Raw genomic sequence first — 27,892 nt, forward strand, 5'->3', positions numbered from 1 at the left:
TATGCGCACCAAGGTTTTGGACCTTTGTATTTAGAGTACTTTAGGTCACTTATTATTCAACTGTCTTTCTGCTTTCGATATTCGTCTCGCCTAATTTTGAAGGGCTCTTCTGCTTCGTATTGCAAATCGGGCACTTCGACGTCGTCTTTTCTAACAGGTATGAGCGCGTGAACACGCACACATACAGAGAGAGCACAGACACACACACACACAGAGAGAGAGAGAGAGAGAGAGAGAGAGAGAGAGAGAGAGAGAGAGAGAGAGAGAGAGAGAGAGCATCCGTTTTTAGATCAGCGTTTTAATAACCTTTAGCAGAGGTCCATGTCAGGCTCTTCAAGTGCAAGATAGTGTTTATCATCTTTTGTCAGCTAAAAAAGAAGGGCTTTTCCTCAAGAGTAAGACATCCATGGGTCGATTCATGGAGGAAAGTCTTGAAAGCTTTCATCAAAACCATTTTTTTGGGGACATATGCATGAATCGCCGATTTTAACCTCTTTAAATAACGTAATGTTTCCTATCTTGCCAGTATATCGTGTTACATGATCCTCCAATGTCTACAAATCGAAACTATCAGTATGTCCGCAGGCAGCCAACAGTGGGTGCACCCACAAATGGGCAAAGTAGCTCCAGGTAAGGACTTTATGTTAACCCTTATTTTTGACTTGACATGCAGCAGGTTGTTAAGACTTGTTTTAATGTAGAATATGTAAGATCAAGTTATTCTTGCCTCTTTCTTGTGTGTCTTGATTTGCATCTTGGGCAAGTGTTTCAGCCCATTGAGTTCTTAAGTTCAGGCTTACCTGACGTGATATTGGTATATATCCTTTTTGGTTGTACTCCACTTACAACTCTTGTATGTTTGTGATTATGATAGTTTTGCAGCTCTAATCCTTAACAAATCTGATGACACACGGAGTTTAAAGTCATTGAGTATATTTTGTGTTTTGGCACAGTATTACATCCTGGAGCGGCTGGATCTCCTTTCCATAGTTGCACACGAGCCATTTGTGTAGTATTTCTACTTCTTCACCCATGGATTGAGTGTGTCATATTTTAGAGGGCACTTTTATGGGCTTATAAATGGTTACAACGATTTGTATTGGATGCATCAATATCAACCCTACATGATTTAATGGCAAATGGGTAAATTCCTTTCTTTTGTATCATCATCGCATTGTCAATTTGTGGTGCTTCATCAAAGAATCCCCATTCTTTGTGAGATCCAACTGAGGTGTCCAATTCAATGCTGCTACAAGACATAACCAAGGTCCAAGTAGCAAAAGTTTTGATTGCACATAGATGAGGAGCCTCAATGCTCGATCGTGCGGCTGGAGCAGCAAGTCCCATTGGGGCACTTGATTTATGTAGCATTGGATATAAGGGATGATAGTGTTGTATGTGCTTGCTTTGTAGTAGAGCACAACAAGATGAAAGTTTCAGCCAAGTCACCTAATTGTTGGACAAGGTTTACATCCAACCGAGTTCTTCTCTCTACGGTTTCGTCGTTCTCCTTGTACAATAGCAGGATGGTTCATGGCATGTGTATTGTGTGCCCTTGAACAAAATCACAATAAAAAACTATTTCCCTGTTCCATAAGTTGATGATATCTTGGATCGAGTTCATGGATCTTCTTGCTTTAGTCGAATTGACATGAAGAGTGAGCTTGTATCAAGTCTGAAGATCTTTCAAAGATTGCCTTTAGGACAACTTTTGGTCTTTGAGTTCTTTGGCTATGCCCTTTGGATTGATCAATACCCTGGCTACATTCAATTGCGTATGGAGTGTATTTTTGTTATCATGTTCTTCTTGCCTTGGTTTTTGATGAATATAGCACTCATAAATTGGCTATCAACGTTAAGAAGAGAGTTCTTTATAAGACATTCGCAGATGGTACTCACATGGATCTGAAGAAGGTTATTACCGTTTAAGAGTGGTGCGATTTTAAGCTAGTATATGAAGTTTACAGTCCTTGGACTTGCTTGCTACTGTTGATAGTTTATTGAGCCCTTTGTAGTTATTGCTTGATGCCTGTCCATTGCAACAATCTTCACATGGGTTGCTAAGGAAATCAATGCATTTAACACTCGGAAGCACAAATGCCTGATGCCTCTCCATTGCAACAATCTTCACACAGACTACTAAGGAAATTAATGCTTTCAACACTCGTCGTGGAGTCCAACCTAACATTGAGACTTTTTTCTATTGGCTACTCTTGAATGGAAGTGGAAAATTTGTTCATGAATGTCTTATCGATGTAATGCATCTGGCTCGTTGCATCCTCTTCCTATTCCTGCTTAGCCATGGAAAATTATACTTGGATTTCATCTTGGATTTGCAATGGCATTGAGCTATCATTGTGTGATTCAGTTACTTACCTTAGTTTGCAAGAATACCATAGTAGATCGGATTGCACATTTGTCTCTATGCCCTCGTCTATTGTGGGTGATTGAGATCTGCTCATGTCGAGTCTCTTTTGTAGAGCTCTAATTGATAACATCAATACTACCTATCCCAAAACCTCTGGCAATAGGCAAGTGTCTTCATTTGTCATTGTCAGACGTTGCCAAGGTGTGATGACATACTCTTTCGTTAGCCATGTTGAAGTGAAGATTCTTTGAATTTGATCTACGCCTTTGGTGCTGAGGAGGAGAATAAGAAGAGGCGGAAAAAGACCAAGAAAACCAAGAAAAGCAAGATCCAAGAAAAAGGCTAGAAAGCAATCTAGCAATTCGAAGGAGGAGACCTCGTCCTCTTTTGACACTTCAAACTATGAGAAATAGAGTAAGAAGACCAAGGGATTTAAGGATGGGGGCCAAGTGGTTAAGTTAAGTCTTCAAGGATACCCATCGGGCCCTTGCATTTACACAACAGTTTGACATTGTGGTTATTTCTGGGAAGCCTCCAAGGTACGAAAGTGGTGTCTTTCCTGATAACATGCAGACATGGTAGTCTACCTTGACATCGAAAGTTGAGTTCCGGCCTAGATAACCGGGTTAATTCTGTGATGTTCTCTTCTTCCGAAAGCTTTGTGCTTTTCATCAATTAACTGACCTTATCAGAGCTTCGTTAAACTCTTCTTGCGAGTACAGTTTCTGCTTTTTTGCACTCGGCTTTGCTTTCTGCTTCATTGCCCACTTAAGAAGTGCATGGATGGCATTTTGCCATCGTGAGTGAACCTTGTCAAGTGGATGAGTCTTCAAATACTTCACATACTTCGGGTCCTTGGAGTACTTGATCATTCTTTTTACATACGTGTCAACTTGCAGTTGACGTCGGTACTTGGTCTTGTTGAGATTATCTTGAGATTATCTGTCGAAAATGTCATGATCTTCCGAATCCTCGGAAGGAGGCTTGCTCCTGTGGAATCTCCGTTGGTTTTTGTACAGGCCTGGAACTCCAAGCGAGAAATCAATAGCAATATATAAACAGAAATTGTAAATACTAAACTTGAATAGAGAGAGAGAAGAGGAGAGTCGACACGGAACGATGGAGTTCCATGATCCATCCCCATATGCAATGGTCCCAAAGACTGACACCCCTTATGAATTTTTTTATTAAGGTGTCACGTGTACATTTAACCCTATGTGCATGTGGACAAGCTACTTCAGGAGCAGGGTTCAGGTCAGCTTAAGAAGTGGCACAAAGTGGCACCCTTGTGAGCTTGTGCGCAGGCCGTGCATGACCAGGCACTTAGTAGTTGCATATCCTTTGGTTGCACACAACATGACAATCAGTACCTATCATGAGCATTTTATAGTGCAGAAAACCCAATTTTCCTATTTTATCCATTTTTCACTTTTTCACTTATTATTAATAAGTGACTTTGTTGGGAAACTGGGAACAATGATCTGCATGGCTGCGTTTAAAGCCTTGAGACAGCATAAAAGTGAAACTTCTTATACCACTGTCGTGATGATTGTCTCAAACCATGCAGAGCCCTTTTCAGTTTGCATACAAGTTCCTCACGTGTAGGAACTACAAAATCTTCAGGTTGTTTCACATATATGTCCTCTTCAATGTCACCAGGCGAAAACGTTTTTACATGCATTTGATTCAATTCCAAATCAAGCACCGCAACGAGAGTAAAAAGGACACGTAAGTTGTAAGCTTTACAAAAGGGGAAAAGATTTCTTGAAAATCAATTCCTTCTATATCCTTTTGCAACCAATCTTGCCTTGTACTTCGGTTTTTCAACCACAATCTTAATCTTGTACATCCATTCGTTAGGAAGAGCCTTTCTCCCTTTAGGCAATGACACAAGATCCCAAGTATCATTTGCATACAAGGTTTTTTATTACCTCTTGCATTGCAAGCTCTCACTTATTGCTTGACTCACATGACTTAGCCTCTTTATAAGTAAGAGGTTCACCCTCATGTGTCAACATTACATGATGCAAAGAGGGATTAAATCTCGGTGGTTGCCTTCTCAAACAAGTTGACCTACGTACCCAATGATCATGCTGCTGAAAATCATTTTCAGCCAATTCAAGTGGCTGTCCATCCTCACTACGAGCATCAATATCATGTCCTACCTCTTCTGGCTCAAGGTTAACCGGCTGATTATCAATTTCAGCTTGCGGTAATGCATCATGAGGCTCTTTTTCAACATCAATGGGTGGCACGGAAGGCTGAAAGCTGACTGTTTTATTGTCAACATCAAATTTTCTAGCATTCTTAAGCAATTTTACCTCATTGAACACTACATCTCGGCTGCGAATTACCTTGTGGTAACCACACTTTATAGCCCATTTCACCTTCTTCCCCATAACCTAGGAAGACTCCCTTAATGGACTTCATATCAAGCTTTGTTCTCAAGTCATTGCGTACATGAACGAAAGCTTTGCAACCAAATACTCTCAAATGATCATAAGAGGCAGGTTTGCCAGACCAAACCTCCTTTGGAATGTCATTTTTCAGGGTACTATTAGGAGAGCGATTACAAATATATGAAGTGCAGTTTTCAATGCCTCCCCCCAAAACTCTTGGGAAAGATTAGCGGTGGACAACATGCAACGTACTCTCTGGCAATTATACCTCTCACCCACACCATTAGAATACGGATTATAAGGGGATGTCAACTCTCTTTTAATCTCATTTTCATCACAAAAACGTTGAAATTCAGCAGATACATACTCTCCTCAGTTATCAGATCTGAGACATTTAAGCTTAGTACACTTTTACGTAGTAACAAAAGCATGAAACTTCTTAAAAGCATTAAAAGTCTCACGGTTATTTTTCAACAAATGCACCCATCCTTTCCTAGTACAGTCATCAATGAATGTAACAAAATACAATGTACCACCAAAAGACTTAACATGCATAGTGCATACATCGGAGTGAATCAGATAAAGAGAATTAGCTTTGCGAGAGATACCAGAGTAATAAGAAGATTTCTTTTGCTTTCCATAAAGACAATCGTTACAAAAATCCAAGTTTTTGGCTTTTACATCAACCCTCTTCAGAGAAGAAAGCACATCAATACCCTTTTGGCTCATATGGCGAAGTCTCTTATGCCACAATTCCTTGTGTGAAGCAACTTCAGCAACAGCAAGAAAGTTGCCAGGCAAAGCTTTGCATCGAAGATAGTACAAAGTATCTCTTTTAGACCCTTTTGCAACAAGCATAGAGCCCTTAAGCAACTTCCATGAACCCCCAACAAAGATGGTAGTATAACCATGTGCATCTAACTGACCAACAGATAGTAAACTTTTCTTAATACCTGATACAAACCTGACATCATTCAACACAAGCTCTTGACCATTGTTAAGAGCCAAACGCATGGTACCCATTCCCTAAATGTTGCAAGCAAAATTATCACCAAGGTACACCTTGCCATAATTGCCTGCAGCAAATGTAGCAAAACACTCCAAAGATGGAGTCACATGGAATGAAGCACTAGAGTCCACTATTCAAGATTGGGATAGGCCATCATTAGCACTAAGCAATGCATCAATGACATCTTCTGCGAGATAAGCATGTCTTCTACATTAGCTATCACCAAATCTGAGGGGCATGAAGCTGCAACCAAAATTTCCTCAACGTCTGACAACTCCTCAGTGACCACACTAGAGGATACATTTGCATTCTCAGCATCCCTGGAGGAATCACCTGTTGATTTTTCCCCTTTCTTCTCATCTTTCCTCTTCTTATCTTGCATTTTCTTCTTCCTGTCCTGCTCTTTCTTGAAATACCTGCAATTGGGTTTCTTGTGACCCTTTCTGTCACATTGATAACAAGTGACATCCTTATCCTTTGTCTTGCTTTTACTTCTATTTTGAGTCCTATTGCCTGCATCACGCTTTTGATTTCTACGTCTTGCATTGTATGCAAAACTGCCACCTTCCTTATTAGACTTGCGTCTAATCTCTTCCTTAAGAATAGACCTCTCACACCGTCATATGTGAGGGTGGGAATGTTGTTCAAGGAGAACCAATGTTTCCCAAGTATGTGACAACGTCATAAGCAAGAAAATAGCTTTCAGCTTATCATCGAATTGCTGAAGCCCATTGTCCTGCAACTGACTCCACACACCTGTAAAAGCACTCAAATGCTCAGAAGCTGACTTCGAGTCATCAAGCTGCATATTCACCAACTTTCGCATCAAATGCACTTGGTTCACAGGCGTGGTGTTTTCATAATTGGACTTTAGCTTTTGCCATATTGCATAAGCAGAGTCTAAACGTTTTATGTTCGTCAAAATGTCATGTAACAAACTTGGACACTCCAAGTCAAGAATCAACCGCGACAACACCAAATAACCACTTCAAAACAATTTACAGATCACAATAGATTTGCACTGGCCCGGCGGAGTTCCGTGCCTAGAGATATTGGCCCCAAAGACTGGCGCCCCTTTCGGTATTTCTTTTTGTATTAATCAATCATCAAAGTACAAGAGAGCGGTTAGGGTTTCACTCTCAGACTCTGCATCCAGATGCTCTGAGAAGTGAGGCCCTCACCACTAATTTAAAGGTTACAAGGGATGCCCAAAAGCAGAGCCCCAAACCAAAAGCTTTCAAAATCAAAAGCATCAGTTCTCTCTCTCTCTTAGAGAGTCTTTTCTCTTTTTTTTAATAAAAAAAAAGCAAAAGCAAAATTCGCGTCGCTCATCATTTTCCATTTAAAAAAAAAAAAAATAATCCGCCTCCGCGATTTTCGGAATTTAGGGTTTTTGGCAAAAATTAGGATTTGTAGGAATTTTAGGGTTTTTGGCAGAAATTAGGGTTTCTGCTGTCCGCCACGTCATCACTTTGTGACATACCCCCTTCTTGAAAGCATTGTAATCGACCGCGATTACGCCTGCAAAACCGACAAAAGCCATAAACCGTCTTAGCAGACACTGACTGTTAGTACCTACGTACTAGGAACGCACATCTAGCACATGTACAAAATCGACAGTCACATCACACGACATCACAGGACATCACCAGACATCACAGGACATCACATGACATTCAACATTCATTCGGATCTTAGACCATGATTTATCGGCAATGTAGCTAGCAATCACATCTAGGTCCAATCGGGACCTCATTGATGTCCGATTGACTAACCCCTATTGCAACCATGTCTATTCGAGATCAAGTAGACCAAAATGCTGTAGTCATTTCGTCTATCAGTTCCTGCACTCACAAGAAGTCAAGAACAAATCAGTATCATAATCAGGAATTCCATTTCATAAAGTCATCCAGCAGAATACTGCTAGCTCTCAGTATCCCTGAAGCTCAAAGAGACATCAGTGACTTTAGTATCAAAATCGAGGCATCTGTTGACAAAGGAGTGGAGTAACTCCCCTCTTGTGCATCCCACTGCACCAGATCTTCGGCCAAGCTAAATTCTGGGTTCCATTTGGAGTAAACTATGCTAAACCAAAAGCATCGAGGTAAAGTTTCACAATCTGAGGAGTATCTGCTAGGTCCTCCTCCTCCATCCACTTCGCATCAAATGCAGGAAAGTTCTTGAACTTAACCAAGAACCGCCTTCGGACTTTACCTTTCTTCGTATCATTATGTACCAAAATCTGTTCAGGAACAAGGATCTCCTCGTTTTCTTCCACTTTGGGTTGCTCATCAGGCTCCCCATCATCAGGCACATCACCCTTAACAGGTTTCAAGAGACTCACATGCAATGCATTGTGAATCCTCCAAGTATCTGGCAGTTTCAATCGGAAGGAGACATCATTTATCTTGTCAGTAATCTGGAAAGGTCCGTAGTATCACATACTAAGCTTTGGAAAAAGCCTCTCCTTTCCCTTTTTCTTTCTTAGGCGTGCCTTCTCAAAAGTAAGAGCACCCAATCATCCTCCTTCAGTTTCCAGTCGCGACGATGGCGATCCGTTGCCTTTTTCTGTCGTTCTTGAGACTCCTGCAAAGTCTCGCGAACCTTGGCAAAAGCCGTATCCAAGTCTCGCGAATATTCATCTGCTTCAAATTTCTAATCTTTCGTGCTCAGGAAGGATGGAACCTTCGCAGCAGTTTCAACAATCTCTCATGGCGTCTTCCCCGTCGAAGAGTGTATCGTGTTATTGTAGGCAAATTCCACCAAAGGTAAGTTCTTTTCCCATTGAGTCTTCTGATGCGAGATACAAGACTTCAATAAATCTAAAATCACTGAATTGGCAATCTCAGATTGCCCGTCAGTCTGCAAGTGGAACGATGACGAGAACTGCAACCTCGTGCCAATGTTCTCCCAAATTGCCTTCCAAAACAAACTCATAAATCTGGGGTCTCTGTCGGAGACAATCGTCTCAGGCGTGCCATGTAATCGGAAAATCATCGTGATCATTCTGTATTCTCGGGAGATAAAAAAAAATGAAATCCATTTCAATATTTTCCCAGGGGCGGGTGGGTATGGGTAAAGGTTGTAACAATCCCTGTGCCTTATGTCTGTCAAACTTGACCTTCTGGCATACCAAGCAACTGCGCACAAACTCTTCCACATCCTTCTTCAGTCTCCGCCAAAAGAAATCTCTCTCTACCCCTTTCATGGTGGTAGCAATGCCGCGGTGAACTGTAAAAGGTGGACAGTGGCAATCAGTCATAACCTTTTCCCTCAACGGTTGTGTAACGCACAACATAGTCTTTTTCATCAAGTAGCTTTCCCGAAGGGAGTATCCAGCTACTGTCTCCCCATCCCGTATCCGTGTGAAAATATCTGCAAAATCTGTATCTGTGACACATTGATCGACCATATCCTCGAAGCTCCTATGATGTATCGCAGAAATAGCCAGAACCAACGGTTTCCGAGACAAAGCATCTGCCACCACATTCTTCTGTCCTTGCACATGGACAATCTCGAAGTGGAACTGTGACAAGATGTTTACCCACCGCATCTGCTTTTCCGAAAGTTGCTTCTGTGACAAGAAGTAGCGCAAACTCTGATGGTCTGTAAAGACAGTAAAATCCGCTCCGAGTAGGTAATGCCGCCACTGAGTAAGAGCATGGATAACCGCCAAAAGCTCTTTCTCATAGATCTGTGCTGTCATCTCCGGCCTAGAGAACAAACGGCTCTCGTAAGCTATGACATGGCCTTCTTGCATCAAGACCGCACCCAGACTACGACCACAAGCATCACAAAATACTTCAAATGACTTCTGCAATTCCGGCAAAGTCAAAATAGGTCCCGTAGTCAATTTCTCTTTCAACGTCTGAAAGGCAGTCACCTCTGGGGGTCCCCACGAAAAAGGTACTCCTTTCTGTGTCAAGATATGCAAAGGGGAAGTAACCTCTGCAAACTTTCGTATGAACCACCTGTAGTACGAACACAGTCCCAAGAAGCTTTTAACTTCATGGACATTCTTCAAGTCGGGCCAATTACGGATAGTCTCTATCTTGGCCGGATCCATTTGCACTCCTGCGGCTGACACAATGTGTCCCAAAAAGTGTATCTCTGGTAGGAAAAATTCACTTTTCTTTGCATTAATCACTAACTTGTGATCTCATAATGCCTGAAAGACCTGAAGCAGATGATCTCTGTGTTCTGCCTCATTCTTGGAGAAAACAATGATGTCGTCAAAGAAAGTGCCAACAAATAGCCTGTACTCTCGAAAAATCCTATCCATCATCCGGTTAAATGTCGCAGGAGCATTGGTTAAGCCAAAAGGCATCACCAAAAACTCAAATAACCCAAAAGTGGTCCGAAAAGCTGTCTTGTAGACGTCTCCCGGTGCTATTCTGATCTGATGATATCCACTCTTCAAGTCAATCCTGCTAAAGCATGAAGATCCCTGTAACCTGTCGAGTATATCATCGATCCTAGGAATCGAAAATCTGTTCTTGATGGTGATTTTGTTGAGAGCTCTATAATCAATGCACATTCTCCAAGATCCGTCTTTCTTCAAAACCAACAATACTGGAGAGCAATACGGTGAAGTACTAGGCTGGACAAGACCCTTTTCCAAGAGGTCTTTCACTTGGTTCATAATCTCTTCATTCTGTGCTCGGCTCACACGGTAGGGTGGCCGGTTCGGTGGTGTACTACCAGGTATCAGATCAATGGTATGATCTTCAGGACGAGCAGGTGGTAACTCTCCTGGCAGGCCTTCTGAGAAGCAATCGGCGTGAGAGTGTAGAAAATCTTGGCGTCTTTTATCAAGTTTAGACATATTTGTCCTATCATCATCACTCAACTCTTTCATAAAGATCGAGTAAACAAACAGACTGGATTTCATTAATTTTGAAATGGCCGAAGCCGATATAATAGGGACAGACTCGCCCTTCAGTTTAATATCAAGTACAATTGTTCTGCCCTTTTCTGTAGTCAAAGTCGCTTTTCTCGCCTGATAATCGACCACGGCGTTGTTCTTGTGGTACCAGGGAATCCCTAAGAGAACATCACAACCCTCCAAAGGCATTATGAAGAAGTCCTCATGTCCCAAATACCCCTGACAATGCAACCGAAGTTTGCCAATGACAGGTGTAATGGCTACGTCCCTGCCGGGTGCCGCTAGAACTGCCTCTGCAAGTGGTCCCATCCGATCGGGAGTAATCTCGAGCCGCGCCGCCAATTCCGGTGAAATGAAGTTGGCCTTGGCTCCTCCATCAAAGAAAATCAGGGCCTCTTGATCTTTCACTTTGCCCCAAGCTCGGCAAAGTTCTGTACTCTCATCCATGGTGTCGGGATCAGTACCCACACAATCTGGAACCAGTCCTGTTTTCATCTTGCCTTTTCGTACACGGTCCTCAGCTGCTCTCGAACTCTCAGGCCTTTCGTCGTCCTTGTCATTCTGTTCTTTCTGTGCCTTTTTAGGGCACTTCGCGGAGATATGTCCAGTTTCCCCGCATCCAAAGCACTTCCCCTCCCTGATGTAGCGAGTCCGCTCCTGAGGAGTAAGTCGGGGTCGTGCATCCTTTTTCTCTGGGTTGCTCTTTCTTTTTCTACTTTCATTCCCAGAAGTCTGTCCGGTTTGTTGTGTCGTGACCTCATCTGTGGGGTAGGTCAGACTGCCAGAGTGAATTGCAAAGCCCCGCTTCGCATGACTCATCAACTCCTGAATAGAAGTTGACTTTTGTTCCAAGCAGTGGTCTCGGATCTCTGTAGGTAGACCCAATGTAAACCGCTCAATCTGTTCTCTGAACGAGATCTTCTTGAATGAAGAGGCAGGTAGAAAAGAGTTCCAAAATCTTTCACAGTAAGAATTCACTGTATCGCTCTTGGTCATCTGGAGATGGTTCCAAGCAGCTCGTATATCTCGCTCAAACTCTTGAGTCAACCAAGAAGAAATAAAAAGCCTCTTGAATTTCAGCCATGTAATTGGCACAGTCTTGCTTAATAGAAGCGTGGACCACCAAGTGCGAGCATTCCCCTTAAAATAAGAGGCAGCTCTCCGAATCTTGGAGTGCTCTGAATAGCGTCCCGCGAAAGCGATGTCAAACTGCTGTATAAAAGACAAAGCCTTTGAAGCATCGGAGTATCCCGAAAAAGTATCAAACTTAAGTGCTTGGCCATCTTAACTCTCGGACTTTCTTGCTTTTATCTTCGAGAAAGTCATAGTGGTTGGCTTTGTAAAAATTCCTCTTGTTTGCATAAAAGTTTCCGTTGTCAGAGTCTGAACTGTCCGTAGACGAGTCCTCTGTAGAAGTGTCACTCACTGGGCGAGACCTAGATTTCCTTGCCTTTTTCTTGCCCTTTCTGAAGCGTTGTTTCTTGCTTCGCTTTTTGCTTTTCCTGTCTTCTTCGCTCGAGTCTGAAGAGCTAGAAGAACTGTCAGAAGAAGAAGAAGAACTGGGTAGGCCTTCAAACTTGACGCGCTTCTTCAGTTTCTTTGCTTTGTCGAATGTCGACTGACGACCCAAATATCCCGAGAAGTCAGTACCTTTGTTCTGCTTTTTGCCGTGCTTTTTGCCTTTCTTTTGCACGTCGAAAAGCTGAGCAATCCGTGCATCAACCACGTTCTCCAGTTCCTTCTCCGTATATTTCTTGGAGGCAGAAGGTTTCTTGAGAGCGGGTTTCGGGAGTGGTGTTGTGGTTCTCTGCCACTCCCTCTGTACCTCTTCCAAAGAGGTCTGGTTCATATATTTTGCCATCTTCGGATCCTTGGCAAAATTGAGTATCATCTTTATTGCATCGCCGATCAACTGGCGACGCTCTATCTCTCGCCGCTTCGCCTAAGTAGGCCAAGGCGGGCCATACTCTCTGCCTGAATCTTCGTTGTGATCCCAGCCCGCATCTCCAGATGCAGAGGGAGTCGACTGATCATTGCCTGAAGCCATAGGTGCCGCGGAAAAAAATTCGGGGATCGGATTTCCCGTAGAAGAGAAATTGGCCGTGCTCTGATACCACTGTAACAAACTTGGACACTCCAAGTCAAGAATCAACCGCAACAGCACCAAATAACCACTTCAAAACAATTTACAGATCACAATAGATTTGCACTGGCCCGGCGGAGTTCCGTGCCTAGAGATATTGGCCCCAAAGACTGGCGCCCCTTTCGGTATTTCTTTTTGTATTAATCAATCATCAAAGTACAAGAGAGCGGTTAGGGTTTCACTCTCAAACTTTGCGTCCAGATGCTCTGAGAAGTGAGGCCCTCACCACTAATTTAAAGGTTACAAGGGATGCCCAAAAGCAGAGCCCCAAAAGCTTTCAAAATCAAAAGCATCAGTTCTCTCTCTCTCTTAGAGAGTCTTTTCTCTTTTTTTTTTATAAAAAAAAGCAAAAGCAAAATTCGCGTCGCTCATCATTTTCCAAAAAAAAAAAAATTTTTTTAATAAAAATAATCCGCCTCCGCGATTTCTGGAATTTAGGGTTTTTGGCAAAAATTAGGGTTTGCAGGAATTTTAGGGTTTTTGGCAGAAATTAGGGTTTCTGCTGTCCGCCACGTCATCACTTTGTGACATGTCATCATTGATAGCCATTTTGATGTAGGCCATAGCCTTCTTATTTAACTTGGCCCACTCTTCGTCAGTCAAACCTGGCAGCTTATTCTATTCCAATATATCTTCACAATCCTTTAAGAAAAGGATATCTTGCATGCGTTCTTGCCAAAGATCGAAGCCTTGACCATCGAACCATTTGATTTTTATCAAACTTTTAGTGTCAGATGCGGAAGAGGAAGAAGCCATCTTAGTTCAACCACAAGTGTGTATACAAGAGAGATGCAATAGGCTGAAAATTTCAGCAAATAGTAGCAACCACAAGACTTTGCACACAAAGAGTCACAGTTTCTTTACATGAAACAGTCCAAATTTGAAATTCCGGCTGAAATGTGCAATTTCAAGCACCTATACTCAGCTTTTTACTCAATTTGTCGCGACAAACATCAATACATTTGTTCCCACAACTTTGGTACACCTGTTTATTGGTGTTTTGACTTGTAATAACCTGTAAATCACTTGTTTTGGGTTGTTTTGGCAGTTTTTGACTTGTAATAACCTGTAAATCACTTGTTTTGGGTTGTTTTGGCAGTTTTTGTGACCTTTTCGACCTTGGAAGCAAGGGGCTTCGCGATGGAAGCGAAATTGATCGTGGGAGAGTAAATTTAACTTGCTGTTCAGCAGACTGCGCAGGGCTGTTTTGAAACCCTAGAGCTTTTATACCAATTGAAAGGGCGAAGCAGAGGGTGCCGGTAGGTGTGCGGTGCATTGCATTGTAGAGATTTGTGTAATCAGTAGTAGACCGCTCTCGCCATAGAGAGTGGGGCCTTTGGAGGAGGGTTTGATAACTTTTTTGGTGTCACATTCTTCTCTCCCTATCTCTCAGTCTTAGCACCTTCGTTCACAGTGTTTACCACTTTGTTTGTGATCATTTGCACTCTCTCGCTGAAGGACGGAAGGCTCTCCCTTCCGTAAGTAAAAGGAACCCTGAGCACAGTTCGGAGCACTCATCTTGGGCAAAGTTCAACAGTCACATCCGTTGCACCTTACAGAGCTGCTCGCTCTAGAGGAGTGAGCCACTCAGTTGGTCAAGCCTCTGTGATGTCGTGGCGCATGCTCTGCACCCCTCTCATGTCCTGCTATTGGATGCTCTGTATCTCCTCTGGCAAACCTGAGAACTGAAGCCAATTGCCTAGAGTGCGTGGTGGACCCTGTACCATGGGACCCTAGGAAACATGAGACCTACTACCAACCAAGTGGCTTCTCTGAGTGCTAACCATGGGGTTCCACACAAGGGGCTCTCACAAGCGCTCCTTCGTGCAAGTGGGTTGGTGCTGCTCCAAGCCACTCCGCAACAATTGCTCCCAAGAGCGAAGCAGGCTTGTAGCAAAACGATCCTTCATTCTCTTGCTTAAACCAACTCTGCGCATCTCTGTAAAGATCCGCCCGGTTTGTTGAAGCAACAACTCTTTCCAGGGCTCCTCCCTTGGAAGCAATCCTTTGACCACAAACTTCCCAAGAAGGGCTCTGTTGTGTTGTGCTGGATCTGTGATCCTAACCCGAGAACATGGTAAAGTTATGACTTGCCAGGCTACTTTGGCCCGGGCTAACTGAGTGTCGCGCCTTGACCAAAGAAAATTGTTTATTAGCCTCTCTAACGGATTGACATAGGAGCTCGAGAAAATCCAACAAGATGTAATGGGCCACATAGTAGCCAACAACACTTGGTTGGCCACTACAACTCTACCTGCCAAAGAGAGTCGTGCCGAACTCCAATGTAGCAACTTCCTCTTGATGGACAAGAGGAGGGGGGCAGTTTGCTGCTCAAGAGACAAGTCCAGGCCAACTTGACAACCCAAGTAGCGAATTGTAGTCCTTGGAGGAATCCATCCGAAACCCTCACATGGTGACCAAGCAGGTGTAGGAGCATTGCCAACCGAGAAAACAATTGTCTTTCTCCAGTTGATCAGTGGACGTGATGCACGACAATGAGAGCTTGCTCACACCTGTGCAGATTGGCCTCATGGCCCTCCAAGTACAAGGCTGAGTCGTCGGCAAATTCAACATCAAGAAGCTCAGCCCTAATAGGGAGCTCAAGACCACGTAGGCCAACCTACTGGGAAGTCAAGAATTTGCTCATCGCCTCAGCATAGAACAGAAAGAGGGAGGGGGCAAGAGGGCAGCCTTGTTTGATCGAACGCGTGAGCAAGAAGCACTCCCCTCGTCCCCTTGCCAAGAGCACCTGATTGTGCACACTCCTGTAGAGAGTTGACACACCTCTGATCCAAGCATCTGTGAAACCTATCTTGCGTAAAGTGCCCTCTAGGAAATCCGAGTCAACTATGTCGTAAGCCTTCTCAAAGTCGAGAAGGAGAATCACCAGATCCTCTCCTCGGAGACGCGCAAGGACCAATGCCTCCCAAAAAGTGAAGATGTTGTCAAGGAAACTATGCTCCTTGACAAAACCTATCCGAGTCCCATGAATGATGCTCTCTAGAAGTGTTTGGATCCTCAAACTCAGAGCCTTTGCTAGAATTTTGTAGGATGAGTTGAGGATGGTAATGGGTCGCCACTATCGAATCTCATCCAAGGAGCCACCCTCCTTGGGAATCAAGTAGACCAAACCCTCACTCATCCTGTCAGGCATCTCGCTAGTGTGCAAAACATACTGAAATGCGTTGCACAAATCTGAACCAAGCAAGTTCTAATACTCCAAGAAAAAACTGGGGGTCAAACCATCCTCCCGTGGACAACTACCACGGGGGAGTGCTGTCACGAGACGGGCACCATGTGCCAATAGAAAAGAACAAACTGAACACACTTTTAACACTTCAATAACAATTGAACTGAAAGAGAGAAACGACAAGCGACACGGAGTGGCGGAATTCCACCTAGAGAGTATTGGCCCCAAACCTTGGCGCCCCTTTCGGTATTTCTTTATATTGCATCATCAAAGTACAAGCCGGTACTCCAGACTCTGCACCTTCTCCAGGAAGCATGCTAGAGAATGAGCCCTAACCTCATATTTAAAGGCCCTTGGTGTGAAAAGCAGTTTTTCATGAAAAGCCTTTTAACTCAAAAGCATTTGGTGCAAAAGCAAAGCCAAAAAGCTGCCAGCGTAAATCACGGAAATCCGTACAGCCTGCCACGTCATCATGCCATCGTAATTTTTGAAAATCTGCCATGTCATCAATTGCTCTGCTAGCTTTTCCTCTGTCTGTGGGTCGTGCTTTATTTTAATCCTTTATGTCACTTGGGGCCCCATCAGACAGGGTCCCCATAAGTTGGTAGGACTTCTTCTTTTGTTACTTGTTCTTCTTAGGGTTTAGGCCCCTCCGCCAACATCTGTATATTGGCTCCATTCTTTAGGGCTTTGACACGTCAGTATGTTGTTACAGTGCTCTGAGGGCCTCATGGAGCTCCTCAAGGTGGAGGGGAAGCTCAAGTCTTTGTCGCATCTCCTCGGTAACAAGGCAAGGCATCTGTGTCCAAACCTGTGTTAAGTATGGAGCCTGATTTACCCCTTGTAATTTTCTGTGGTAAAAATGCACATTTGTAAGGCCCCCATTGTAACGAGAAGCCATCGTGCGTGAAGGAAAATCACTCATCGGAAACCAAAAATTTCACGGTCAAAATTCAGGGGCAACTTTAAGGGCCTCGGGGGTAGAAGCCCTCGAAACTTTTTTTTTTCCTTCGTTGGAATATTCCTTTTTCGCCGGAATATTATGGCCGGACGGCGGCCGGAAAGTGGTCGGAAAACGATCGGTCGGTTGGTCGGTGGCCGGTGGTCGGAAGTTAATGGTCAGTGGTCGGTGGCCGAATTCAAAAGTGGACTTGTCTTCTCAAGGGCGGCCGTACATGGGTGGATTGGAGGGTCCGATTTTGACTTATCTACACAAGGGCGGCTACACATGGCTGCCTCTCATGAGAGAGGGTAGCCCTTTTGGCCTATAAAAGGAGGCCATTTTCTACACACATTTCATAGTGTGAAGTTGATGCAGCAATGTGAGTGTGAGGTGGTGAGAGTGAAGCAAGGCGGGAGCTCCATTAAGGGTATAATCCCTTTGTAAACTACTTCTTGTTTTGAAGTACTAAAGCCATTGAGTGGCTGTTTTCCCGTGGATGTAGCCCACATTGGGTGAACCACGTATATCGTGTGTACTCTCTCTCTCTCTCTCTCTCTCTACTCTATAATCTCTTGTGTGTGAAATCTCTCTCTCTCTCCATTAAGTAATCTACTCAAATATCTATTTAGCTACGTCATATTTCCTAACAACTTGCTCCGTGCATGCCTCCTGGCGCTCTGACTGAGGCCCAACTGACAACAGAATGTTGTAGAAGTCAGTAGCAACTGCACGGATAGTAGCAACTGCACGCTATCCTCAGGCTCGGAAGCAACGGATCCATTAGGTCTCCTCAACTGGCCAACACTGGTGTGCACATGGTGAGGCCCCATTGTCTCAAAAAACTCCCCAGTAACTCGGTCACCCACCTAGGTCCATCCACTGAGATGCCTATCGGTGGAAGGCAAACTCATGGCGCTGCTCCTCAATGCGAGTCAACTTCTACCTAGCCTGTTGCATCTGCTCCTCTAACCATGGACTGTTTGGATGCTCCTCTAACCATGGATTGTCTGGATGCTGCTCATGCATCCTTTGTAAGGAAACAATGCCCTGTCGAAGATGCTTCTCATCCTCCCTGGTTGAAACCAAGCGAGCTTCAAACCCCTGAAGGAGGAAGCGACTAAGCTTTGCCAATCCAGAGGCCACTCTACCAGCAGGGGTGTCTTGCGTGTCCAGACTCTCAGTCCAAAGTGTCTCCACTCGCTTTCGAAGCTCGAGATCCAGCAAGATTCGTTTGGGGATGCGTAGCATCGCACCCCCCCTCCTCTGTCTGTCTGTCACAGTGAGATCACATGCGCATGGTTAGAAAAAGTAGTCCCTGCAAGGATTCTAACAGGTCCCCCCTATGTCACAAATGCGGTCACTGGCGTAGAAGCGATCTATCCTAGATAGATTCATTCCTCCAACCCTGCGATCGGAGCAAGAGAAAGCCAAGCTGTCTGGGGGTCTCACAAAACCTTAATGTTGTTAAACATCAGAAACCCTCATAGTCATACATAGCCACTCTTGAATTCCCCCCCAACACACCACTGCTCTGCATGCGGCAAAGACTCTACAACTTGAGACCAGAACTCTGAGCGTGTACTTGCCACATTGGGCGGGTAAATGTTCAGGAGTCCCATGAGGCAACCTTGAACCTGCATAGTAATCCACTGAGCTCTGCCTGCTACAATAATACCTCTGCTGACAATGGCCCGTTGCAAATAATCCGCAATAGTCATACATACCCCTCCTTGGATACCTCCAGGTCCAGATGTAGCTAACCAAATGTCTCATAGCGACCACGCAAAATCTAACCACATTGTCTAATGCGGCTCTCACAGAGATGATGCTCCGGTAGCATAAGAATACCAATCTCACCACCCATAAGGCATCGTTGAAGCTCCTGACCCAGTTGACCCCTCTAACGCTGAAACTGGGGCCCCGTGAGATGATCCTCATGGAGTCAGAGTGAGAGAACAAATGTTGCAACAACTGCCAACCTCGCTTTTTTTGAGGCCGGTTTGGATGGGGAGTAATCTGCATCCGAACGACCTCTAGACAAGCGCGTTTGGAGTGACTGTCCCACCCATGCCCAAGCCGAGCGTGTAGCTCGTAGGGCTACATCCTCTGTCCAAAATCCTCATGTACAAATAGATAGCAAGGAGGGCTCTGAGTGTTAGCAAACAAATGCACCACAATGTGCCTTCAACCCGTTGCATCCTGTGGCGTCACTTTGAACTTGGCTAGAGGCCAAAGTGTCTGTCACCCCTAAGTCTCCTGTGTGGTGTGAGAACTCAGTAGCCTGGATTTGGAGCCAATCAAGAATTGTGTGCAGGGTCCACTCTGTAGGATCCCTCTCGCTCAGCGGGATGGAAAAACCCACCGTTGTATCCAGAGCCTCAATGCCTCGAGCTGCAAGAAAGAGGACGTGGACTCGAAAGCAAGCCTCCTCCAGGTTGGGAGAAGAGTCACCTAGGAATCGTGTGAGCTGTAGTCGAAGAAGTCCCATTGTTTGCGAATGTCAAAGCTAGTCAAACCTCTAGGAACTGCTGCAAAAGGAGAAGTCTGAACCAGAAGGGGTTGAGAGATGAGGTTGTGGGCCCCACCCGGGAGAGAGGAGGGCCGGGAGGCGGGGGTGAAGATGGAGGGGAAGGAGGTGAGGGAGGTGGAGTGGCGGCGTCTGAGGGAGGAGGAGGTGGAGACGGAGGATCTGAAGTGGATGGGGCCTCCTCAAGCAGGCCTTGGTGAAGGGGGTCAAAACGGTTCCCTGTGGAAACCCAGCGCTGTTGAGTTGCAGGAGGTCGGCCACCAAGGGGAGCAGTGGGGCGAGCGCGTCCTTGTCGGTGTCGATGAGGCACCTGTTGCCATCCGTTAGCTGTCTGATCGTTCGTCTCTATCGAGGTACCAGCTTGTGCGTTCTGTGTATCTGGTTGGTGGGCATGCTCAGCCTTGGGAGACTGTGCATGCGTTGTGGGTCTAGATCTCTTGCGAGGATAAGCCTTTGCTAGGTGGCCCACGTGTCTGTAAATAAAACACTGACTTGGAGACTTGAATACTCCACACATTGTCTGATCCACTACCTACTCACCTGAGGCAGTAGTATCACCTTCGAGAGGGAGAGAGTGTCTCGAACAAGAACTCGCACATTAGGTAAACCTGCAGCCTTGGTCACAACTGAAGCTGCAGTGCGTGGAGACTCGACAATTGTTCAGAACATGGAATCAATCCTAGGGAGAAGAGAGAGGTGCTCTCTCCTCAGGCTTGGGAAGCAGATTGAGATAGGCAAGTCGGCCTCCTCCTTAAGCACATCTGTAGTAGGGTCAAAACCATGATGTCATCGTCTGAAGTAAGCTCGAGCTTCTCGGATGCCGAGTGGGCTCATTGATATCACCTTGGCCGTCATCTTTGGAGACTCGAACTCCATCTGGTAGTACCCTTTCCCGAGGATCTGGACATCGGTGATCTTGCCCACATCAGAGAGGAGGCGGGCCTGAAGTAGATCTCGAACCTCGCCTTGACTGGGCCGAGTGCCAATGATCTTGCAGATAACCGAAGTGACTTGCAAGCGTTCCACTTCGGCCATCAAGATCGCTTGCTCTTCTGTCAAAAGGGCAAGTCGAAGGGTCGGCTTCGCGGTGCCGGGCGAGGGGGCTTCTGTAGAGTCCCTCTGAGGTGGAGCAAAAGCCGCCATTTTGTCTCTGTTGTTGAATGGTGGAGGGCGTTGGTGACAAGGCTCTCACAACAGGTTGAAAAACACAGCCTACCTGCGAGCTGAGAGCGTGACGCGAAGGGAGGATAAGGCAAGGAGAAAGGGGCGGGGGAAAGAGGGGCGCGAGGCTGATGCTCAGGCGGGAGGGCTGTGCATTGAGGGCAGTTGCGCGTAGAGTAGGCAACAGCAGCAGCAACACGCGCGCGAGTGTAGATGGGATGCGAGGAGGAGAGGGGAGAGTGTTGGCGATGGCGGGGGTGGGATTGTACGGCAACAACGAGCAAAGTTAAGACCTCTTCTGCTTAATCTTATGTTTAAAGTGACCTTCTTAAATGAAGAGGTCGATAGAAAAGAATTCCAAAACCTCTCACAATATGTGTCCAAAGTGTCACCCTTGGTCATTCGAAGATGGTTCCAAGCAGTTCTCACGTCTAGTTCGTACTCTTGGGTTAACCAAGAAGAACTAAACTTCAACCACTTGGTCGGAGCTTCTTTCCTCAGAAGAAGTGTAAGGTGCAGTGGAATGAATGATGAACTTTGCTCAAGATGAGTGCTCCGAACTGTGCTCAAGGTTCCTTTTACTTATGGGCACTGACGACGTGAGTAGGGATGTCATAGCTGTTGTCCAAGCTATGCATGATAAAGGTGATAATCTTATTCTTCCTGTTTGGACAAGCAACGAAGTTGAGATCACATATTGTCAAGTTTGGTTCTTTGCTCTTCGTAGGTTTGTAGTAGTATTCATTTTTTGATTTCGTATGTAGCTTACTTGAGGACTTAAGAATGTGTTACGTTAGAAGTTGTTGTGTGAAGTTTGATTTCTAGGATTAAGTTTTTAAGATGTCTTATTCTTTTTTTCTTAAAGTTGAGTACTTGTTTTAAGCCAAGTAAGTTGCGTCAACTTATTTTACACATGCCTTTTCTAAAAACATTTTTAAGTTAATAATGTTTTGTTTTATTTAGTTTTGTTTCGTAGCAAACAAAGTGATTTAGTTAGTTAGTTAGTTTGTTTTTGTTTTTCTTTTCTTTTCTTGTGTTCCTTGCTTTTATAGTTCTATGAGTGCTTTATTCCCTCTTATAATTCGTGAGTTAAGACTTTTCTGAACTTATGAAGGTATATTCCTTTTACTTATGGCAGGGAGAGCCTTCCATTCTTAATGAGAGAGTGCAATGGACACAACAAAAGTGAATGGACACTGTGCGTGAAGGTGCATGAGACTCAGAGATAGAGAGAGAAGAGAATACGACACCAGAGACGTTTGTAAACCCTCCTCCGAAGGCCCCACTCTCGTTGGCGAGAGTGGTCTACTATTGATTGATGGATGCTAACTGATGCAAGTCTGATGGCTATGTCGATGTCGACAGTTGACGACGGACCGAGTCAATGGCTGAAAACTGAGTGTTTCCGACAACCTGTGTACTGCTGTCCAAAAACGCCAATGACGCTGAAATCTGCTGATGCAAAAACACAAACTGCTGCTGCATGAAAACGCTGGCTGACTGCTGTAATTCAGTGCTTTCTGCTGCCTTGAAACGCTGATTTGCTGGCCTTTTTAGACCTCCCAGAAACGCTGATGTTGCTGGTCTTAAGCTGTTTTGCTGATGCTTTATCGCTGGCTATATGGGCTGCAATGGCTGATTGAAAACGCTAAGGCTTATGGCGATGATTTGCTGAGGCTTAAGTGCTGATTTTCTGAGGTTGATGGCGAGGATGCTAGGTGCTGAAAACGTCAGGGAGATGGTTGGTAGAAGGCTGGCCTTACTGGAGGAAATCGCCACCAAAGGGGGGGGAGTCTTGCTTGAGAGAGAGAGAGGGGGAACTTGCTGCCCTTGGCCTGTGTTCTCCTTGCTCTTCTGCCAAATAGTGCTAGTCTAGGTTTGCTTATATATTATCTTACCCAATTTGCCCTACTCAGTTCCCAACAAAAGTCACTTAAAATAATAAGTGAAAAATGTCAAAAATAGGGAAAATAGGTTTAATGCACTGAAAAATGCTCCTGTTGGATTCTGATGGTAATGCTGATGATCATGCTGTGTGCAACCAGAGGATATGCATCTACTCTAAGTGCTTGGGCATGCACGGTCTGTGAACAGACTCACAAAAGTGCCAGAACACTTCCTAAACTAGACTGATTGGACTGACTGAACCCTTGTCGTGCTGTATCTTGTCCACGGACACATAGGGTTGGATGTGTCACCTCACAAGCAGAGTGGACCACCATGTTTGTGCATTTCCCTTTAAAAACGATGCCGCCCTCCTGATCTTGGAGTGCTCTGAGTAATGTCCTCCAGAGAAGGCTATATCAAACTGTTGAATGAAAGCCAAAGCCTTCGGAGCATCTCGAAATCTAGAAAAGGATTCATATTTCATTGATTGTTCACCCTCTTTAAATTCCTTTGTCTTTTTGTTCTTAGCTGGTTGGCTTTGTAAAAGTGTTCCTTCTTTGCATAAAATATGTGATCGTTAGAGTCCGAACTGTTAGAGGATGAATCCTCCGTAGAACTATCAAAAACTGGTCGGCGTCCGATCTTCTTTGCCTTTTTCTTTCCAAAACTTTGTTTCTTGCTTCGCTTCTTGCCTTTTCTGTCCTCGTCAGTCGAGTCAGAAGAGGAAGAGCTAGAAGAACTATCGGAAGAAGAATTGGGTAGTCCTTGGAAACGCACGATGTCTGGTTTAGCGTCTAGGTTCTATGGGCAGTCTATGGTCTCTAGGACTTTCCTATGTTGTGAGTTCCTTGCACCAGGTTTTATTGCTGTTGCTGTTTTTCTGTTCTCTGTTTGTCTATGGGCGTATAACTCACACCACTTAAGAGCACTGTTAAGGCATCTCTGTTACAATCGTGGTAGTCAAGAGTGTTGCATGTCCCCATCTGGGGCTTCTGTTACATCAGCTGATAGCATGACCTCTCTAGTTGCAGTCTCTTTTGAACATGTTTGTAAAGGGACGTGCTTTATTTAAATACCATTCTACAACACTTTTATGTATGGTGTTGTTCACAAATTACATTTATGAAGGTGTACAGATTTAGGAAGATGACCATTGCCATTGGCATTGGTGGTGCTTTTGCAAGGTGTTTTCTTCACGCTTTTTAGTGCATATTGATCATCGGGGTCATGAACGTCACTTATAAGACATGAGAGCATGAGAGGACCTAATTGTTGGGCTTCATGTAGCTGCTCTGCATTACTGTTGAATTTTTCAATTTTTGACATCTGAAGCTGATGTATTCTGCGTAGGATCAATACTCCAGTAAGTTCCTCACTGGCAACTTTTGGTAACTCTTATGATTGGAAGTCGCAAATCAAGAGGCCCCCTGCGGATACTCGTTATAAAACTGAGGTATCATCTTATTTGATTTGCATCACTAGCAGTATCAGTAGACACTGATATAATATTACTTCGGATTGTTCTAGGATGTGACAGCAACAAAAGGTAATGAATTCGAGGACTATTTTTTGAAAAGGGAGCTGCTCATGGGAATATTCGAGAAAGGCTTCGAGAAGCCATCACCAATTCAAGAGGAAAGCATACCGATAGCATTGACGGGAAGTGATATTTTAGCAAGGGCAAAGAATGGGACTGGGAAGACAGCAGCCTTTTGTATTCCCGTAATTGAAAAGACTGATCCTAGCAAAAATTTTATTCAAGGTATTGATGATACCCAAAATCAAGGAAGGCTGCTCCTAGTAACACTGTTACTAAAGCTGTTTTTATGCTTTTGTAGCTCTAATACTGGTTCCCACAAGGGAATTGGCTTTTCAAACATCACAAGTTTGCAAGGAGCTGGCTAAGTATCTGAACATTGAGGTAATGGTAACAACTGGAGGCACCAGCTTGAAAGATGATATTATGAGACTATATCAGCCAGTACACATACTGGTTGGCACACCTGGACGGGTCTTAGATTTAGCAAACAAAGGTGTTTGTAAGCTGAGAGGTTGCTCCATGCTGGTTATGGATGAGGTAAGATTATTTCTGGGGGTGTTTTGTTCCACACTGCTGCATTTGCTTCATGTAACACCATCTTCTAAGCTGTTGCAGGCAGACAAGCTTCTATCTCCAGAGTCCCTACCTAGCATCATTCAAGTGATATCTTATCTTCCTCAAAACAGGCAGGTTTTGCTCTTCTCAGCAACCTTTCCAGTCACAGTCAAATCATTCAAGGACAAGTTCCTGCAAAAGCCTTACATAATCAATTTGATGGACGAGTTGACACTGAAGGGTATAACTCAATATTATGCTTTTGTCGAAGAAAGGCAGAAAGTCCACTGTCTTAACACCCTTTTCTCTAAGGTACGTCAATGTAAACATGTTCTGGCTACATGCAGATTTTAGGGTCCCTTTAAGTCGCCTTCTATTCCTTATTTTGCAGCTACAGATCAACCAATCAATAATCTTTTGTAATTCAGTAAATCGCGTGGAGCTGCTTGCCAAAAAAATAACTGAGTTAGGCTATTCTTGCTTTTACATCCATGCAAAAATGGTACAATCACACAGGAACAAAGTTTTTCATGATTTCAGAAATGGTGCTTGCCGAAACCTCGTCTGTTCAGGTATGCAACGTGAAATTTCTGGGGTTGTCTATTGCATGGTAAAGGTTTTAAAGATTTTTTTTCTTCTTCTTTGATTCCAGATGTCTTCACGCGGGGTATTGACATACAAGCTGTGAATGTTGTCATCAATTTCGACTTTCCAAAGAACTCTGAAACTTATCTACACAGGGTAAAGGATATGACCTTCTTACAGTTTGTGTCTAGTCGGTGCTATTAGACATTTTTGCCTCAAAGGGACAGGTTTGATTGCTGCAGGTTGGTCGGTCTGGACGGTTTGGGCACCTTGGATTGGCTGTGAATTTGATAACCTATGAAGATCGTGTCAACTTGTAAGGGTTTCTACATTTCTATTTCTAGAGATTGTTGGTTAGAGATATCTATCTCTTCCTGGTGTTTCAAAATTAAGTTCGATGTCCAACGTGTGTTGAGCCTCATGTAGGTTATACAGGTTGTTTGAGTTAGGGAGACACCTAGTTTAACTGGAGAGTGACTTTTCAGAGGTGGAGGCTTGAGGCTTGTTGATTTGTAGCATGAATAATGATTGTTTGACTGAATACTACTAGTGTACCAGGTTTCAGCTTGTATGTGATTCTCTTTCTAAAGTTGGAACTGTACTTCCAGTTTCACATCAGGGCAGCTTTGTTCTTGGTCTATCTTACTCGGTCCTTATTCAATTTTTGGCTTGGTTACGGAGGCATAGGTGGTTCACATAAGTAGTCAAGCAAGTGTGCCTCGTAAAATTTATTTAATCCAAGCCGCTATTTCTTTCCTGCATCTCAATACTGCCTCCCTCTCCTGCTCCATATGTGGTTTCCAGGAAATCCTTTATCATTTGATGCCTGGCCTTAAGGATTAGATCTTCTCGTCCTTATCTTCCTTCTAGTGATCTGTGTTGAGGTGTCCAGTCAATTTTTAAGTTAATTGTAGACAATCAATGCTCATGCCTGTTCCATGGAAGAATCCCAAGAGACAAGTTGACCAATCCCATTATTTTTGAATATCAGTTTGTAAGCAGAATCTAACACAAACTAGGGACAAGCTATGGTTTTTTACACCAATTATCTGTATCGATCGCACATAGTGGAACCTTTTCAAGAGATGTCATCAACTACACAAGACCAGCAAAAGAGGAGATGACTATAGACTGCATGATCTGCAAGAAATAGAGTAGCGCGATAATTGTTGGGACTTGTTTCCAAAGTGCTTCATTTCTGCAGAGGCTATGAAAGCTCCCACCCAGGGTAACGTTTACAATATTTGTTTCTTTGCTTAGATATGTTGCAACGATTGAGCTGCTGCGTGCTCTACTACGCCCCCTTCATGGTGCTAAAATGAGCCCCATCTTTTGCTTTTAGCCTTTCATCAGTGGGATTTATTTTGTGTCAAGATGTATCAATTCATTTATGTCACATGGAGTCAGGAAGCTTGACTAATTTGACAGGTAGGGCCACATTTGAGAGGAGGGAGGCTGTTGTGGCCAGATGAGCCAAGCTATCAATACTCAGACCTATCATGACGTGACATGTCTTAGTCTCTCCATCTTGTTGGAAATGTTAATCATCTCCCACTCTCTTGATGTAGTACATACATTTCGTTGGGAGATGTCTCCTGCCATTTTTGATGTTTATAAAATTTGGCTGTGTATGCTTGTCCTTAAGGTTGGTAAACTTACATGTGTGACACTTGCAAACAAGCTAAATCAAAGCGTGTACTAGGCTGAGACTTGAGAGGCATCACGTGCATGCATTGTACCTTTCATGCTTGATATTGCTATTTTGTTTTGTCTAGGCTTATGATCTGCGATTCTGTAGTTTGAGTCTATATGCACACGCTTCATCAGTGCAATCACACTAATTTGTACTTGGACCTTGTGTGTGTTACGTCAGCTACAATATAGAGCGGGAGCTGGGCACAGAAATAAAAACCATACCAGCGGACATTGATCAAGCCATTTACTGTCAGTAAATACAGAAATACTTTCTTCTGATCAAGATGTTATCAGGGTCTTGGTCTTGTATCCTCTTATCAAATGTTGTCGAAGGGTTCGCTGAGAAAGAGTGGGGTTAGGATTTGTCTGATTTGGACCATTCTGTATTACAATTACTGCTGTTAAGAGTTGCGATAGGTAAAGCCAGTGGAAGCAGACAAGGTATGATGCAGCTTCTAGCTTTTCCTTGTACAGGTCAGCGCCTAGATTTCGATGAACTTTAAATTGCTAGCACTAAAACACCTTGTGTGTGTGTGTGTGTTTTGTTGATTTTGGTGGTTGTGCTTTTGCAGGTATTGGCAACTCGATTCAGAGCTAATTGTATCGTGCTTTATAGCATTCTAGAACTTGGCACGCTTAGAGGAGACCATGTTTCCTGGGGTGCAGAACTGAAGGAGCAGTCACTAACCAACCTGATTGAACTGCAAGCTGCCACTCTTTTAGGTATATGGTCATTGGTAGGGTTCATGGTCAGTGGATAATGTTTTTCACAAGACATCAGCTAGATTACTACTGGAAGCCAGGTCCCTGTATGCTTGTTAACTGAAGGCATCTTCTTGTAGTTGTGTGCTTGCAACCAGCATTGGGTGTTGCTTTGCATCTGAAGAGGTCAGAACATGAAGCCGTCTAGGATCTTCTTGTGTTCACTGTTAAGAGCCGAATACATACATTATGAGTGATTTTGCTGTTTCTCTTATCAACGGTTCAATAAATTGTATTTGTACA

The 27,892-nt window shown here is 44.1% G+C and overlaps 2 protein-coding genes across 3 annotated transcripts; both read left to right on the top strand.

The window, feature by feature from the left end:
* Positions 1-27,361, top strand: LOC147447224 (DEAD-box ATP-dependent RNA helicase 6-like). 2 transcript variants are annotated; one of them, XM_086523089.1, is made up of 10 exons: positions 1-157; positions 527-630; positions 23,863-23,965; positions 24,040-24,274; positions 24,351-24,589; positions 24,668-24,919; positions 24,999-25,179; positions 25,260-25,348; positions 25,435-25,508; positions 27,066-27,361. In XM_086523089.1, exons 2-10 carry the CDS (start codon positions 551-553, stop codon positions 27,142-27,144), a joined length of 1,332 nt encoding a protein of 443 aa, XP_086379215.1. In that variant the 5' UTR covers positions 1-157; positions 527-550; the 3' UTR covers positions 27,145-27,361. The 2 variants fall into 2 exon arrangements, with proteins under 2 accessions (XP_086379215.1, XP_086379214.1); XM_086523088.1 differs by having other exon boundaries at positions 24,351-24,919.
* On the top strand, positions 27,209-27,892 carry LOC147447225 (uncharacterized). The gene is made up of 4 exons (XM_086523591.1): positions 27,209-27,241; positions 27,305-27,328; positions 27,460-27,610; positions 27,730-27,892. The coding sequence occupies exons 1-4, from the start codon at positions 27,209-27,211 to the stop codon at positions 27,795-27,797; spliced, it is 276 nt and encodes a 91-aa protein (XP_086379717.1). The 3' UTR covers positions 27,798-27,892.

Source organism: Adiantum capillus-veneris, chromosome 11 (genome assembly GCF_014529385.1).
Source record: "Adiantum capillus-veneris isolate H3 chromosome 11, ASM1452938v2, whole genome shotgun sequence".
NCBI classification, from domain to species: domain Eukaryota; kingdom Viridiplantae; phylum Streptophyta; class Polypodiopsida; order Polypodiales; family Pteridaceae; genus Adiantum; species Adiantum capillus-veneris.